Source organism: Hylaeus anthracinus, unplaced genomic scaffold (genome assembly GCF_026225885.1).
Source record: "Hylaeus anthracinus isolate JK02 unplaced genomic scaffold, UHH_iyHylAnth1.0_haploid 12001, whole genome shotgun sequence".
Classification (NCBI taxonomy): Eukaryota; Metazoa; Arthropoda; class Insecta; order Hymenoptera; family Colletidae; genus Hylaeus; species Hylaeus anthracinus.
Window position 1 is genome coordinate 2,750,176 of NW_026534348.1, and position 18,481 is coordinate 2,768,656.

Sequence of the window (18,481 nt, forward strand, 5' to 3'; positions counted from 1 at the left end):
GAAATCAAGTTCCAGGATAGAAACGAATTAAAATAGATTCGTAAGAGCAGAAACTTGAATTTGTAAAACAAGTTAGTATTCCTTTTTCCCAATGGTATACCACCAGTCACGTGGCAGGTAACACACGCGAAGTAACAACCCTGGCGAAAGAGACAACGCGGAGAGATTAAAGTTTATCGATGCATCGTGCCCGATTCGGTTCTCGAACGGACAGGAAGAAAATACAACGCGCTCCTTTCGAAACGCGGCTGTCAACGTTATAAAACAGCAGATTGGCAGCGCGCGAGACGATAAACGCTATTAATCATCGTGATAGACCACCGACGTGCCCGTGCACGAATGATTAATAACATTTTCATAACGCCTGAAACCCCCGAAGACCGTGCCCATTAACGCGAACATCGGAGTTCAAGACAGTTAGGCGTGCATTGAACCGAATAGTTTCAACCGACGAACGAATAAAGTTTCGTAATAGCGCGCGAATAGGTCTACCCGCAACAATTGTTATTAATGCCCTGGTGAAAAACACGGTTGCCTAACCGTGGAAGAAACATAATGAACAATACGTTACGTATTACCGCCGCAAAGTGTCAAAACGGAATGCAAACATGTTCATCTCCGTTAGAACGACCTCGGATTTCTATGGATTATTTACAGCTGAATCTTTCGTTGGGTTATTTATACAGGGTGTGTAACAACGTTTGCACCTCGAATATCGTAAGGACAATGTTGAATGGTTCAATGGGGCTCGCACGATGCCAAAAATTATGTTCTTTTTATGTCATTCTTTCTGGACATATCTATTGGAAATTGGGCGAATAAGTGAATAACAAAATATTCAATTTATAGATAACTTTAGCTTTGTTCACTAAATTGTCACGAGCAAACTGTGTTCTTTTCTCAACGAGGAGCTGCACGAGAAGAACGCTATTAATTAAAGTATTGTTACCGTTATCGAGACATTTGATGCTCTACGAGCTACTATCGCTGGAAACGTTGCCAAAATTGAGATTTATTTATTATTTCCTAAATGAGCGCTATCAATTAAAATATTATTATTGTTATCGAGACATTTGATGCTCTACGAGCTACTATCGCTGGAAACGTTGCCAAAATTGAGATAAAAAATCTTATTGCTATTTAAAGGTGTCTATTTTCCTAAATGAGCGCTATCAATTAAAATATTATTATTGTTATCGAGACACGTGATGATCTACGAGCTACTATCGCACATATCGCTCCACATTTCATAGACGTATACCTTTCATCCATACCAGTTCCCCTGAAATCGACAGCCATCGCTACTGGAGCCCCGTAAGAACCATTCCTCATCCCATCGTCATCGTGATCGTCGTCATTGTCACGAAACAGACAGCAGTTACGCGACACGCGTCAGGACGGATCGCGGCGATATATCGTGGTCCCCGTCGAGTAAAGCCTCTCGCTAATGCACAAATCAAGTATAAACAAGCTATCAACGCCTTATTTCTCAGACTCCCCGGTATCCCTCGGATCAGCAGGCTCGCCGCTCGGGATCCAGCCGGCGGACGCTCCTTCACCCATAAACTTTCCTGCTCCAGGGGAGAGCATGGCGGACACCTCGACCCTGTCCCCGGAGGCTACCATGCCGGGCTCGCCGGGCTGCCCTGTGGTCAAAGTCAAAAGCGAGTACCTGCTAGGAGTCCCGAGTCCAGGGACGCCCAGGGACCCTCTGCGAGGAAGTGGCACGGGAGCGAACATGGAGGCTCGCGACACAGCTTGCTCGGAGCGTGCGTCTCCCGATTCGGTCTTCTCGGACGCCACATCGCTGGTGAGCTTCAGAGTCGTCGAAGAACAACAGCAGCAACAACAGCAACAACAACAGCAACAACAGCAACAACAACATCACCAACAGCAGCAGCAGCAGCAACAGCAGCAACAACAACAGCAGCAGCAGCAACAGCAACAACAACAACAACATCAACAGCAGCAACGTTCGAGTACACCGGCACCGACCAGATCGTCGCCTTACTCGCCGATCCAGGCGGTGTCCACGACTCCCATGCCCCAGGAAGCAACCTCCAGGAGCGACAGCCCCGACAAAGGCGACTTGTCCTCCGCCCAAACCAAGGAGGAGTCCGATAACTCGGTTTTCGACGGAGGAGGTGGCAGCAGCGGGGGTGGCGGCCGGTCCGAGAGCTCCAGTCAACCCAGCCACAGGAGCAGCCCGTCTCCTCAATACAATTCCAACCAGAACATGAGCCCCAGCGGTAGCACCACGCACAGCGTTCAACAACAACAGCCGCAGACACCGCCCACGCCGCCCAGACCTAGAGCGCCGTCGGTGCCCCCTCATCTTCTGGCGCATCATCAGTTCTGGTCGCAAAACGCCGGTATGCAGGGATTCGCCACGCAGAAGCTGATCAACGGGGTCATCAGCAGCGCGGTCAACTACGGACAGAACGTGTCGGTCGTGTCTACCAGCAGCAGCACCAGCCTGAGCAGTAGTCCAGGAAGCGGCGGTAACGGAGCCAACTCGGCGAGCTCCGGCCCGACTACGACGACGTCCTCCTGTAAGTTAACCATTCAAATTACCTTACAATGTTGCCCGATGATTGATCGAGCCTGTTGCGAACTCGTTTATACCTTATATCTCGACAACAAAGCGTCAGATTGCAAAATTGTAAAGGACTTTTCGTTTCGTACCGGTATAAAGACTTGATCCTGAAAAAAATGTCCCGCATATTTGTCAACACCCTGTACTCGATCGACCGTGGTAAGTTTACGGCCTGAACTAACAGTTAATTCGTCCGTGTTTCCAGACGAAACGATGAAACCTCCGGCGCAGAGACCAGCGCCGGCACCTCCTAGACCACCTCCCACGGTGATCATGGGAGAGATCGGCGGTGTCAGGACGATGATTTGGTCCGCGCCGCCATTGGACCCCGTGCCACCGCCAGCGGCGTCGTGGACGACCACCGCTGCGGCGGCCTCCTGTTCCTCGTCGGAGGAATCGGCTGCCCAGCTCCTCCTGAACCTCGGCCAGGAGTCCAGAGGCAAACCGTCCTCCGTTTCCTACCTGTCCGGTCCTCCTCTCAACATGGAGAAACTTTGGGCCGGCGACCTGACGCAACTGCCTGCTGCGCAGCAGATGCAGGCGCTGAACTTGACGGCGTCCGGGTCCAGTCAAACGTGGGTGAGGAACGGCGGGGTCAAGTCGGAAACGACGTCGCAGTCGATGTCGATAGCGCCTCCCGCGCCGCCGATGCCGCCTCAGGAACACGAGGAGGACGAAACGCCCATGATCTGCATGATCTGCGAGGACAAGGCCACCGGTTTGCACTACGGTATCATCACGTGCGAGGGGTGAGTTCTGTTATAAGTATCGTTTGGGTTATAGCACAGAGAAAGCGAACAAAAGCTGGTTTAATATTACCGCGCGAATAATGAAAAGGTTTAAGGAATTTAGAATCTAGTCGTTCGCCGCGCTCTAGGACTCGTACAAGACTTAGGGAACCACGAGTCGGTCGTTGGTTTTGAGAAACACACACACACACACACACACACACACACACACACACACACACACATATAGTCAGTGAGCGCTCGTTACAGTCACACCAAACCCGCGAATCTCAAACACCAAGGTGTTAGGGAACATTCTCAAATTTCTACTGCATCTGACAAGTATAAAGTAAATGACAATAAAAAGAAATTGTTTCTCGTTCCTCAATGTGTGTTAAATAAGCCCTCTGAAAAGAAATTCTATTTCATCCGTCACACTCCCAAAATAAATCGTCAAATTTTAGGTCTTCTTTGTCTGCCTCTAGAGTGGTTTTACCCCTCAACAGAAGCTGTTATCGGCGTTTCCTTTGCACGAATCAAAGTCTGCTGATCTTTATTTTGAAACTGATGCCTCTGTTTACAAGGTAGAGCGACAGCCATATCTCAAGGTGCTTCCCATTCTAATACAGCCTGCAAGGCGGTTGATTAGCTCCTAAAGTTACTACAGGGTATCGTTACACGGTTCTTTTTGCTTCTATCTATTGTCGCGTCGGACGAGCCCCGGCAAATTACTTGGGAAAAGTCCACGAACTCCCCTATCTATCCCAGATATAACCGTAATTCGCCAAGTATGAATCTTTAAACCGTTTTCTAGGCCACAGTATCAAGACATTCCCTCGAGGGGACGCGTGCACATTGAAACTTTATTTAACCGAACAGAAACACTCGTAACGACTGATCGACAAAATATGAATGGAATCTTAGTTTGATTTTTTATATTTTAACCTTTCGACCGCGTTTTAGTCTTTTCCGCTGTTGAAAATCGTCCAAGCTAATATTTAATAAAAAAAAAAGAGAAAAAATTGTATTCAGTAAATCTTTATAAAAATTCTTCTAATTGATTTGTAATTTCCTCTTATATCACTATTTATTGCCCAATTTCTATGCAAAATTACTGGACAATTTGAAGTATAAAAACGAAACAAAAGATCAAATTGAACATAAAGGAAACACAAGCTTCGTTTGTATTTCAAGTATTCGTGCATTAATATAAATACATGAGGAGAAAGAATATACATCGAATCATCTTGTAAAGATTCGTAAGATGTTGAAAGGTTACGGTCTAATCCCCAACGATTGATAAATTCACCGACAAAAAATAAATCGTGATTCGTCAAAGTTCATTCGCATTTTGATTCGACCATGGTGACTACGGACGCGCAATATATCAAAAACACATCACGCGTGTAGAAAACAGAACAAATGTCAACGTCGACGGGTTTCGTAAAATGTTTCTGGAAGAGGTCAGCGAAACTGTGTCGCCGAAAACGAATGCAATTTTGTAACGTCGTATTTGCGCACGTGAGCACCGCGCTTTTCATTTATTTTTCGACGAGCATAGCGCGTAACACGCCAAGGAGAATAATTAACCAATCTTCCGTGGTATTTTCGATTCTGGGCTAATTAGTGCTCTGACTTTATCGTATTCGCTAATAAGACACGTTTCGCGTTAGATCGATTGTTTTCGTACCTTGATACAAGAAATTTTATTAATATTGACGCAGCGAAAGGGGCTTAAGCCTTTCTAGTTTCTCAATTGTTTAAGGAATAGAAAGCCTTCGAAGTTTGCAATTTTTACTAACATTTCGTGCAGTAATTGTTGGAGAATTCCACGCAGTGAACATTTGTCTTGTTATGTGATTAACGTCGTACAAATTGACAATATGAACATTAAAAGAAAAAATCATATCAATGTACAAATATTGCAAGTGTTGCATAATTACACAAAAAAAAAAGACAAAAGTCAGTTTTCGTAAAAATGTGGAGTTACTTTTATCTTATTTTCGAAGTAAATTTAAGCTAAGCGTTCGTGACAATAGAATGCTAAGAAACGTTGAGTTTTCAAAGTTACGAGACGAGTTCTGATCTGTCGTCATTTTTTGAACAAACCTTAATTTTACATAACCTTAATTTTACATAAACTACAAAAGATACAGCCGAAGACGCAAAATTGTATCGATTTGACACGGTTCGGCTCGTAGAAGCTTTAAGATTTTAATTTCGAATGCTGTTGTAATTTATTTGAAGTGAAACATTATGCGCGATTCTTTATGCGCAGGTGTAAAGGATTCTTTAAGAGAACTGTACAAAACAGGCGGGTGTACACGTGCGTGGCGGAAGGTGGCTGCGAGATCACGAAAGCCCAGAGGAACAGGTGTCAGTACTGTCGCTTCAAAAAGTGCATTGAACAGGGTATGGTCCTTCAGGCCGTTCGAGAAGATCGAATGCCTGGTGGAAGGAATTCTGGTGCTGTGTATAACCTTTACAAGGTTAGTATCAAAGTACACTCGATGTGTAATTCTCATTTATTAATCTGTTCAAAATATATTTATTACTTGTATAAATATTACATAATCAAATATCTGCAACCGTGCGTCTTCTCTAAAATGATTAGGTGGACTGGAGAGTAACGTCGTTTTGAAATACTCGTCCGAGTGAAATGAGACAAGAATGATTTCTAGCCCCGAATGATTCGTTAATGGACTCTGGGCGATTTTTGTCCCCAGGTGAAGTACAAAAAGCACAAGAAGAGTAACAAAACGAGCGGCGTGGGCGGCAGCATGGGTGGCATGGGTGGCGGCGGTAACGTTGGCGGTGTGAACGGGTCGGGATCCCTAGGTGGAAGCAAAGGCACCATGGGCTCGACGATGCTGGACAAGCACATGGCCGCGGCTGCGGCAGCGCACCATAGCCAACAGCAGCACGCTCAACTGGCTGGTGGTTTCCTTCATCATCACAAAATTTCGTCGGGCGACCCGCTCAACTCACAACCTACCCCCAGTCATCCAAGTCACCCCGCCCATTCGGGTCACCTCGTCAACGGGACGATCCTGAAGACGGCGCTCACCAACCCCTCCGAAGTAAGTCTTTTATCCTTTCGCTATAAGTAAATGACAGCTAAAATGTTTTCTCGAATTGTACAGTGGGTGTAGAAGGTACTCGTACACCGATCGATTTCCCAAGAAACTTTTCTGTGACATTGTAGTTTATTAAATCCTTTTTTCTTTATAATTCAAAGTTTCCTTTATGACGTATACAAGGAATATGAAAGAATATTTCGAAATTCGACCCCTAAAGGGGTAAGAAGGGGTTGCAACGTATAAAACGTCGCTTAGATGGATTACCTTTATTCATTACTCGAAACTTTAACCCCTTCGGGGACGAATTTTAAATGAATTTTTGTTTGGTCTAATCAAGTGCATGCAGACCAAAGCAATTCTGCTGTCTCGCTTTAATACGTACGGTATATAATATGGTTTGAATTGTGAAAGGTATCGCGATCGTAAGTAACGATAATTTTAATATATTAGGAGGTTGCATTGATAGCCGTTGTTTATGTATACGTGGATTTTACTGCGAATACTGTAGACAGTTAGAGCCGTCGTACATTGTGAGTTGTTGAAACCACATGAAACAGTCACCGCGGAACGTTATTGCCGACAATTGAAGCGTTTACACGATAATTTGATAGAAAGACGACCGTCAATAGCATGAAATCGCCAAAAAGTGAACATTCTCCACAATAATGCTCGGCCTCGTGTTGCTAGAACTATAAAAGAAACATCGACGGAGTTCGAATAGGAGATTCTCCCTCAGCCAGCCTGCTCTCCAGACCTGGTCCCAAGTGATCATCATTTGTTCAGATCGATGCAACATGGTTCGGAAGACACACATTTCCGTAATTACGAAGAAATTGAAAATTGGATTGTTGAATGGATAAGCTCGGAAGATAAACCGTTCTTTCGTCACGGAATTAAACTTTTGCCAGAGAAGTGGGAAAAAGTAGTAGCTTTTGAGGGCCAATATTTCAATTGATACTTTTATATACTTTACTATTGATATAAATGCAGAAAAAACACACCAAAAAAAAAAAAAACAGCGGCTTTCAATGCAACCTCCTAATAAAAGCAAACATACGGATACGCGTAAATATCCGTCGAGTGGTTGATCCAAATAAGTATTTCGTAGTTAATTTTGGGCATCTTCGGTGGCCAGCCGAAAACGGTTGAGAAACGCTGATTTAGCCAGCTGATTCGGCGCGCGAAACATTAATTAGCCTTTTGTCGGGACGATCTCGGTAGCGCATATAGATCAACGTCCGCGCGTTACGAACGACTACGCGGTGATTTATTCGTACGCGGCTCGTTAGAAATCGAATGCAGGTCGACAAAAGTTGATCTCCAGCGAGAGAATCCACGGCGCTGATGAGAACGTCCCGAAGGCATCTTCACTTTCACTCTCGAGGCAGCTGCACGCGATCGGATCACATGCTCGCGCGAGATCTTTCCTGTTCTCGGTTTCTTTTTCTTTATCCTGTTCTGTCCCAAGCCTCGATTAGTCGACCGCGTTAAAGTGTTACGCGGCGAACCGTGAAATCGCAGATACACGATTACGATCCCGGAACGCAAAGTTCCTCTCCGAGGAAAATTCAAAATCTATTGTCTCTAACGATTGCGATGACAATTCTGACCAATCGTCTTTTTATGAAATCTTCGACTGCGGGACGGTTATCTGTCGATAATTGTGAGAGGCGCGGAGGTGTGAGTTTTAAAAAAAATATCACTTTACAGGAAATGATAAGACGTAACTTTTTTTTATATTTACGGTTTGTTCGTGGGACGTACAGTTTCGAAAGTAAAAGTTACAAACTTAAAAGACCTTTTTTCGTGAGATCTCGTAGTCCTTTTTTCGTGAGATCTGATCCTGTAGCTGTTGTTTCAAAGATAAAACAACAACAGTCGCGTAATCGAATTTTTTTTTTTTAAATATCACCTTACATAGAATGACATAACGAAACTTTTTTGTATTTACAATTTTTGTATTTAAATTAGTTTGTAGACGTACGAACAAGCAAGAAATAATTTCTTCATATAATCGTCAAAAATTGAAATAAAATTCATGCTAAATTAAAGTGTCATCATCGGCTAACTAAATATAAAAATTCTACTCGTTAATTAATTTGAATGTAAATGAATTCATAAATGGACGAATAATCGAGAAGCAATTTCTGCATGTAATTCACAAACAAATATAACAAAATTCACGGAAAGTTAAGGTCCGTCATCGACCAAAATAAAATTCATACAATGTTGAATGAAAGTACGTCGTCGACAAACTAAACATACTATCCACTCGTTAATTAATTTGAATATAAATGAATTCATGAATGTACAAACAACCAAGAAATAATTTCTCCATATAATTATCGAAAAATAAAATAAAATTCATGTAGAGGTTATCGAACTCCCTCGCTGTATATTGATAATATACTTGGCTACCATTGCAAAGTTAAAGAACACCGTAACTATTTTTCTGTCCAAGAGTATGGACACTCGCGACCGAATGCATATATCATCGGCAAGTTGATAATGAAACGGCCTATAAGAAAAAGGCGACAAAAAATAACCTCGGACGGACTTCGATCGATCTTTAGCGAAACGATCCTGAAATGAATGAACTCCGCGTTGCAATTTCACTTTCTTACGAGGCTGCTTGCGCAAGCCTCAAGGTTTCCCACATTACGAAAGACCGATAGATACGAACGAGCTCTCGAGAATCGTCGGTCGTCGTTGGTCGTTTGGTCGTCGGTCTCGCATGCCTTTTCGTACTCGTCCAAACACCGTATTATCTGTTCGATCGTGAAAGCGTTTCCTATTAGGTGGCGAAACAGCGGTAACGCGGCCCCTCTGTAAGTCGTTCGACGTTGGAAATTAATCCTCCGGGATATGGCGGACCCGTCTTTGCGCGAATACAGCTTCGTCGCTGATCGAACGATAATTGAATTTCTTCTGCGCGATGCAATCGCAATAGTGGATTTGCAGACGCTGTTCTAGCACGACGCTTGTACAATTATCGACGTTCGAACGCAACGCGAACGCGGAGATCGCGTTGTTCTGTTCGAATCGACGACGGACGAAATTTTGTTTCGATATCGAACGACGAGACAATCCAAACGTTAACACTTCGGAGTTGTAAAGCCAGCTGGTTAGGTAGTTGGAAGTGTCCTACTATCTTATTTTACTGTTATATAAAGAGACAGCGTTCGTTTGTATGTTTGTTTGATTTTTAGAGATCCAAGGAATATTTTATTAATTGACACGAATAATAAAAAGTTTAGATAAACCATTTCCATATTCTCTAGATCATCTTCGAGTAACGAAATAACATTTGTAAATATATCAGGTACGAAATAATTCGTACGTTTTCGTTTTATTTTACGTGACCATTTTTAAACTTAAAGAATGAAACTTTCTTTAAATTGTTACTTTTTAGTCGCTTCGTAAAAACAATTATCTTTATCGATTCACTGTTGAGCGTAACTTTCATTTTTATACGCATTTAATTTCGCGTTGACGTTCCTCCTAAATTTATATATCTTTCACATTTTACTTTCACTTTGGTTTCTTTAAGTAGGTACGTATAATTGACGTTTATTCGTGTACCGAAGAGGACTTGAATCAAACCTGGAAAGGTTCATTGAATAAATAAATTGTACTCGTTTCGACTATACCCACTACAATATTTACTTACTCGATTACTTCAAAATTATTTTCTAAACTACAACATATGCTAGACACCGACAGAAATTATGGACAAACATCGTTATAAACAAAATTCCCGGTGATTCGACGCAATCAACATCGTCGTGAATCCAATTGAAATTGCTTGGTACATTTTAAGTCAAACTATCGGTATCTTTAAATTGAAGTCTAATAATTTGGGAACATGTTTACGAGGTCTTGGCGTGGGTCGCGATTGACCCGGAACTCTGACAATTCTCGTATCGCACCACGAGGGGACGTAATTTTCGAAATTCACGAGAGGGTCTGCGTCACGCACTGAACGCGCAATGATCCGCCTGGAGATGGAAAGTGACCTCCTTAATGGAGCCTCCTCGAGCAATATTTATCCGGTGCGTTCGAGTCATCGATTTCACTTTTGGCAATGGCCTCTACCAGGCCGAATGTTCCCGGTAATTCTTGTCATTGTTTGCATATCTCTTTACTCAGTATGCGACTATAAACGTTCCCCCAACGTTTTCGACAATCGTTGAAATCTCGTTCTAGTAGAGTAGAATTTCCTAAAGCAGGTGGACACGGCCACTAAGTTACTCCCAATGTTATTCCAGACGAAGCAAAGAAGCTACTGTTAAGTATATCTGATTAAAAACATTCTGTAAAGTGACGCTTCGTAATACTTGAAACGTTGCAATGTATTCTCTGTCTACATTCACGTGTCTAGCGCGCAAATTTTTCAATACCTGATCCATAAACATCAATTGGTATACAGTGAGCTGACGAAACGATAAACAAGCATCGACATTCGCCAGAAACGACCTTACTTTCTGGTCGCCCTAATATTTCTGAAACTTTGAAGCTTCAAAATGATTGCATGTTACAAAAAATCAAAGTAATTAAATGAACAAAGTTCTCCTCGCATACAATTACATTGTAGATTGTTTATCTCAATCGCATTTAAGTCGAAAAGGACCAAACCGATATAATCAAGAATTATACCTATTCCTGAAAAATTGCAAATTATCCACAACCTGCTATTACATTTCTAAAATTTCAATCCATAAGAAAACTTCCTCCCCGATGAAATATATATCTTTCACCAAATAATTACGTACGAGTTATTTATCTCAAATGCGTTCAAATCGAAGAGGACCAAATCTGTATAATCAAGAATTATAATATTCTTAAAAAGTGACAAATCATTCATAATCTGCTGTTACATTTCCAAAATTCAAATTCCCAAGAAAATTCGCTCCCCGATGAAATATATATATATATATCTTTCACCAAATAATTACGTACGAGTTATTTATCTCAAATGCGTTCAAATCGAAGAGGACCAAATCTGTATAATCAAGAATTATAATATTCTTAAAAAGTGACAAATTATTCATAACCTGCTGTTACATTTCTAAAATTTCAATCCATAAGAAAATTCCATTCCCGATATACAGGGTGTCCCAGAATCGGTGGTACAACCGAGAAGGAGGTGATTCTACATGAAAAGAACAAATCGAAAATAAGGAATAAAATTTTTTCATTTGTGGTTTCGTTTTCGCGAAAATCGATTTTGAATATTAAGCGAGTACGGGTACACTTAACTATGGCCTAGATAGATGGATCTCGGTACAGGCTTTAAATTCACTCTAAATTCGTAAACAGAAATGAGTAATACAGCACATCATCTTGATACCAATGATACGTGTACTACTTATTAAGTGTCGCATGTATAAACATACGTACGACTTGTATCGGAATCCATCCATCTAAAGTTTAGATGTAACTATGGCTTAGAATCTAAACCATAGTTACATATGTATACGAGTACTACTTATAAGTGTCGCATGTATAAACATACATACGACTTGTATCGGGATCCACCCATCTAAACCATAGTTACGTAAACGCGTACTCGCTGAATATTCAAAATCGATTTTCTCGAAAACGAAACCTGAAATGACAAAATTTTATTCCTTATTTTCGATTTGTTTTTGTTTTTTTTGTTTTTTTTTTTTTTCATGTAGAATCACCTCGTTCTCGGTTGTACCAGCGATGCTGGGACACCCTGTACAAGTAGGTATATTCTTCAGCTGAGAACCAGATCCCGTAATTAGACACATAACACCAGGTAGCGAGCGCGTCGAATCGATGACGGCACTCCTGGGAATTAGAGTTCGCGATAGCGGAGGAGCTTTAAGGAGATGAAAAGATGAGAATCCACGGTCGTCGGTACCCGATAAGAATCGTGACGGTCGTCGAAGGCGTCGTTCGTTATCGACGACGCATCAAAGCATCCGAGCGAAACACGACGACGACGACGACGACGACGACGGGGCAACTCGGAGAGGTAGGGACAATAGAAAATCAGCGACAGCCGGTGCCAAGGACGAGCAGTTCTCCGACGGTTTCGTAACTCGTGAAAGTCTGCACAAGGGACACTGACCTCACCCTACCTCCTTCTCTTCCTCCTCCAACACCTTCGTCGTTTCTCGCTCTACTACAACGACGACGACGACGACGACGCGGATCGCCTTCAGCGACGAACGTGTCCCACGGTTCGGTCGCGTTCGCTGCCGTCGACGAAACTTAAAGGTACCTATGTATCCTTTCGAGGTGAGGATCGCCAGCTTTCGCCGAAGGTGTCGGCGCGGCGGAGTCGAGGCCGCTCTCCCTCTCGTGCAGTCTACGAATACCGACCTCGAGGAAGTACCTCCTAAAGGTCAGTGAAAGGCCGGATCGAATTCACGTAGGAAGCTCGCGATCTTTCGACGGAATCGAATACGGCGTCGATGGGCTCCGGATAGCGCGTTCGTCGCTCGCGGAAGTTCGCAAAGGTTCGGCTCCTTTGTCTCGAATTTCCCCGCGGTGGAGAACTTTCGAGAGTTGGACTGCGATTAGAGTTAGAGGGACGCTTCTATTTCATCTCCCGTGCGCCTTCGTCCGGACCACTGACAATCAATGAGAAGCTTTCGCTGATAGGAGGCATTCTTGATGGATTAATATGTTAACGTTTAACCAGCAGAAAGCCGCCAGATGTAGAAATAATGCGGTGTTGGATTGAGAAATATCCCAAATCACCATTCTGGTACTTTTATGTTTATTTAATGAAATAGGAAACTTGTAATTTTCATTGGTAACCGGTTGCATGAAATGCAAATGGAATTTATTCAATTTTGTATTTAGACGGGGACTGGTATCAATGGATCGATGAAGTGTTTCCGATGAGAATTACCCCAAACACGACCATATTCGCACAATTTTTCGTTAGCCGTCGGTATAATGATTTTTTAAGTACTATCAATTTGGTGTAATTGAAAATAATCCAAAGATGATCGTGTTTGGACTCATTTTCGTCAGGGATACCTCAGTGATCTATTCGTGGTGCTTATACAAATTTGTATCCAAAATTATAAAATTTCTGATCTTTCTAAGCGAATGATTTACTCCATTTTATGAAGTCAAATGGGTGTGTATAAATTAAAAAATTTATTTCATACTTTCAATTTAATTTCAAGCGAAATATGTAGCGGTGCATTTGGATTAACGATCAAATTAACTTCGAAACTTTCTTCTGTTCAAGGTGGTTCATTTAAGGCAGAGGCTAGACAACGCGGTGAGTAGTTCGAGGGATCGAGCTTTCCCATTGGACGCGACCCTCGCCATGATCCAAACCCTTATAGACTGCGACGAGTTCCAAGATATCGCCACGTTGAGGGTATGTTCAATTCGTACATTTCTATTTTCAGGAATAACTTTTAACTTCGACACTTCTACTCTCACAAGTAACTTCAAACTCGAGACTTTCAGCTTCTTAACCCTTTCAGACCTGGCGTTCACAATTGAGGGCACGAAATTTAGTTGAGGACTCGTATTAGGTGGACTGGAAGGTAATGTCGTTCTTGCAATTTGAAATACTTGTTTATCGCTCATCAACTCATTGATTTTTATCGATCAGGTATGAAAAATTTGCACACCAGATGGCAAAAGGCTGTGGATAACGAGGACGATGGCGTAATTGATTAAAAATAGAAATTTATTAAAAATTTGTTTGAATTTAACGTAAAAGAAACGACATTACTTTCTAGTCTACCTAATACATTACCGACACTATCGTTTATGGCGAATGTCCTTGTTTGTGCACTCGAAGAAAGACCAGTTTTCCTTGAAAACTGTTAGGATCTTTTTTTTTTATAATTTTTGCCATAGTAATTTCAGTCCAAGTTAACTCTAAAAATTAAATCGCATTAGTACGAGAGAAAAAAATTCAAGTCTGAAAGGGTCAAGTATCTTCAACCTTAATATTCCCAATTTCACGATAAACTCTCGACTCGAATACTCTTATTTTCGCAAATAATTTCAACTCTAACATGTCTACTCTCAGAACTATCTTTAACCATAGTATTTAAGAAGTATTTCAACATCGATATTTCTACTTTCACGAGTAACTTCGTATTCGTAATGATTTCGTAGATGAAACAAATCTGTCTTTGACTAAAAGTCGAAAGATGAATGTCAACCGCTGCTCTAACACGTTGATCGTCACTTTGGTCACCGGTAGCCAGCACAGAACTAAAAACGTATCCTTAAAATATTAGATTGTCCCGAAAGTTTCTTTCGCGAGTTCCACTCAATTATTTTCTGCGGTCGTGTTTATATAAATAGACAATCTAATTTCATAGATATTCACGTTGTAACAGTAATGGAGCAAAATGAATCGTGCACAATTCAGTAATGTAATGTAAAACATCAAATATCGCGCACGTATTACTTATTAATAAGGCGAAAGAAACTTTTGTGTGACAACCTGATACTTATAACTAACAAAGTCGAGTACTCGAAAACTTTTTAATCAAACTCCCATCGCTAGAAATTTTGCGAAATAACAATGGCTCGTATTTTCATTTTTTCACTGTACAATTTAAGCGAATGTCGAGGACATTCCTATACGTGAAAAAAGTTGCGCGGCAGTCAACCTGTTAACAAGGAACAGTCACGCATACCTGAATGTATCGATTGCTCACGAACGTCTTTCGCCTGCATTGCAGAACTTGGACGAGCTGCTGGACCATAAATCAGACTTAAGTGAGAAGCTGTGTCAGATAGGAGACAGCATAGTGTACAAGTTGGTGCAGTGGACCAAAAGGTTACCCTTTTACCTTGAGTTGCCGGTCGAAGTTCACACGAGGTTGCTCACCCACAAGTGGCACGAACTCCTGGTGCTGACCACGTCCGCTTACCAAGCGATGCATGGTCAGCATAAGTTTACCAATGTCGGTACCGATGGAACGGGAGCGGATTTTATGCAAGAAGTAATTACACCATCTTTCCATCTTCATATTCAGACGCCTTGAAAACTTTGTAGCAGAGATATTGCATTATCTCGATACAAAAATTACTTAAAGAGAAATCGAACGAAGATACTTGGATTTTATCAGTTATTCGAAGCCTTCGAATAATTCAAATCATCTTTAATCGACGAATAAGAACACTTTTTCATTCGATAAATGATTCATCTTCAGCTTTGTCGAGTAACGTTTACATCTTATATCTATGTCTTTATTCCTTATTCGAAAGGTTCGATTGACGCGAGTTCTTTTCATTCGACGAATAAAGATACTTGCTATTGACTTCTATTTATCTTCGGTTTCAAGTAAAGTTTATATTTTTATCTACGTCTTTACTCCTTATTCGAAAGGTTCGATTAACGCGAGTTATCTTCATTCGACGAATAAAGATACTTGTTTTTATTTAACAAACCGTTTACCTTCAGTTTTGTGAAAAAATTTACGTCTTCGTTTATATGTTTATTCGAAGTTTGTTATCGAATTTATTAACGAGTCCTCGAGATGAAGTAGTCAATCCAAGATCTAGAATTCATAAGTAAATTTGTGGTGATAGGTTTCGAACAACATGTATACGTTGCAAACGTGCCTAACCAGCATGATGGGCCGGCCGATAACCATGGACCAATTGCGGCAGGACGTAGGGCTCATGGTGGAAAAAATCACGTACGTCACGTTAATGTTCAGGAGGGTGAGGCTACGGATGGAGGAGTACGTCTGTCTGAAAGTAATCACCATGCTCTCGCAAGGTAAGTATCTTTATCGAATCAAATCTAAACAAAAATCTCTCGATAGTATATATTTCTTCTGTCTAATAAAAAAAAAAAAAAGAAACTGCAGTATAAAGGAATGTATATCGTTTTATTTTTTTGATAATGCTGCAATTGGAGATGCAAAATGTAAGTTTCGATAGAGATATGTAAAAGTATTTGCGGACCCATTATATGATTAATTTCAGTACAGTATGTTATATTAATTAAGCCATGTTTGTTCAGAGTATATTTATTAAAATCTGATTTAAAATTTCAATGAACTTATTACTTTACCAAACATGACATTTAACCCCTTCGTGTCCACATTATCGTTATCACTAGCAATACACACCAGATGCAAATAATTTATATTGTTATTAGAATCAGATGTTAATCGCACAAATCATAGAATCATAGAAATTCATTTCATTCACTGTACATATATTTATTTCAATTCTACCAAACTGTACAACTTTTTTTCAAGCATAAATAATTAATTTTACAAAAGATTCTTAGCCAGCGTAAATTTAGTAGTTGTAATATTGTTAATTTTTAGGAATTGAGCGTAACGTTTTTAAAAAGTAGACCCCTTAAGCTACAGCCTTCTTGTTCGGTGCAATTTTTTAATACAACGGTGATTACATTTGGATATCAATAAAGTTTCATTAGGTTTGCAATAAAACAGTCTGATTTACATTTAAAATAAGGAAATAGCTTTCGATGTATCTAAGTGCAAGCACGAAGGAGTTAAAAAGTTCGCCATTGGACGAGAGAAGATTGAGCTTTGAGAAAATACCTAGAAGAAATTCTAAGCAATCTAAGTCGACGCTAACAACAATTTTATTCACAGTTGTTTCTCTTGCATCTGTCTTCTCTTAGCACGTGGAGGTACAATGGAATTAGAACAAATACAAGAACGGTACATGAGCTGTCTGCGAAGTTTCGTCGAGCACAGCGCGCCTCAACAGCCGAGTCGATTTCACGATCTTCTCGTCAGGTTGCCGGAAGTAAGTTTAAGAATACAAAAAATTCCCCCAAATATGGTGTCGAAACCCCGTAATTTTTTCTGCGTAAATTGTTGAAAACTTTCGATCCAGCACAGCTTGCCGAGAAAATTAATATACGTAATAATAATTTGACGAAAAAGAAACATAGTCTATCGGGAATAAAAATAAATAGTTGGACCAGTAAAATTTCATTCTAATGACCGTACTTGAAACAAAAAAAAGGAAAGCGATTACTTTCATTAAAAAAAAAAAAAATAAATAAATAAATAGAATTGACGACTTAAGTCGATCTCCTGTTTTTCTTCCTGAATTCCAGGTACAATCAGCGGCGGCTCTTCTACTCGAGAGTAAAATGTTCTACGTTCCTTTCCTATTGAACTCAGCAATTCAAAGATAGTAAATAAAAAACCAACTGACGAGAAACGAAGCTGAATACCTATATACATACTATACATATAAATATATAAATATATACATATATATATATATATATATATATATATATATATATGTATAAATAGAAAAAGGATATATATGTGTATGAATATATATGCGAGGAAAAGAAAAGTAATAGAACCAAACGAACAAGGAAAAGCAAACAGAGATAGTAAAGGCTCGTCCGACAAAATGGGGAAAGGCTTTGTTTGCGTATGTATGATAACTATATAAAGGTATATATGTATTTATATATATATACACACACATATGAATAATATAAATCTGTGTGTTCGTTGCGTTGTACAAACGAGTTAAGGGAAAGGAACGGAGAACCGTGAAAGAAGCGTGATAAAAATAAAGATAAAAATAGAAGAAACACACGGGAGAACGAAAGAAAATGCTGGAGACCTGGAGCAACAACCAAGGAGAGAGAAAGAGGAACGATATCGTGAACAAAGGTGAACAAAAAAGAAAAACGAGAGCACGAGGAAGAGAGGAAAGAATGCTTTAAATAAGGAAAGAAGGGAAAAAAAATTGAAGAAAAAATATTAAAAGTTCGCGAGAGCGAGAGCGAAAGAGAGGGAGAGCGAGAGAGTGAGAAAGCGTGAAAAATACATAGAGAGAGAGAGAGAGAAAGCGCGCCACCTCGAGAGACCGAGAAACGTGTCTCAATCGAGGAGGGAACTGAACTTTTTTATCGAAACTAAAAGACTATAATAATATATTTCTGTACGCAGTACCGCGCAACTACGTCATTGTGTGTTCACGTTGCATAATCCGATCGATAATAAGACTCTCGTTACGTACGCTCACTTGTAGGCCATCTACTACCACCTACTACTACTACTACTACTACTACTACTACTACTACTACTACTACT

General features: G+C 40.7%; 1 protein-coding gene across 1 annotated transcript in view; it reads left to right on the forward strand.

Annotated features, from left to right (window-relative positions):
• Positions 1 to 1,038: 1,038 nt before the first annotated feature.
• LOC128890864 (hormone receptor 4) overlaps positions 1,039 to 18,481 on the forward strand; it is a 21,357-nt gene continuing 3,914 nt past the window's right edge. The window contains exons 1-9 of the mRNA XM_054149798.1: positions 1,039 to 2,552; positions 2,802 to 3,345; positions 5,603 to 5,813; positions 6,051 to 6,404; positions 13,642 to 13,776; positions 15,107 to 15,370; positions 15,960 to 16,152; positions 17,035 to 17,162; positions 17,479 to 18,481. The exon at positions 17,479 to 18,481 is cut by the window's right edge and continues 3,914 nt beyond it. Coding sequence (XP_054005773.1) covers positions 1,448 to 2,552; positions 2,802 to 3,345; positions 5,603 to 5,813; positions 6,051 to 6,404; positions 13,642 to 13,776; positions 15,107 to 15,370; positions 15,960 to 16,152; positions 17,035 to 17,162; positions 17,479 to 17,559 — 3,015 coding nt within the window. The 5' untranslated portion in view covers positions 1,039 to 1,447 and the 3' untranslated portion in view covers positions 17,560 to 18,481. The remainder of the gene's footprint in view (positions 2,553 to 2,801; positions 3,346 to 5,602; positions 5,814 to 6,050; positions 6,405 to 13,641; positions 13,777 to 15,106; positions 15,371 to 15,959; positions 16,153 to 17,034; positions 17,163 to 17,478) is intronic.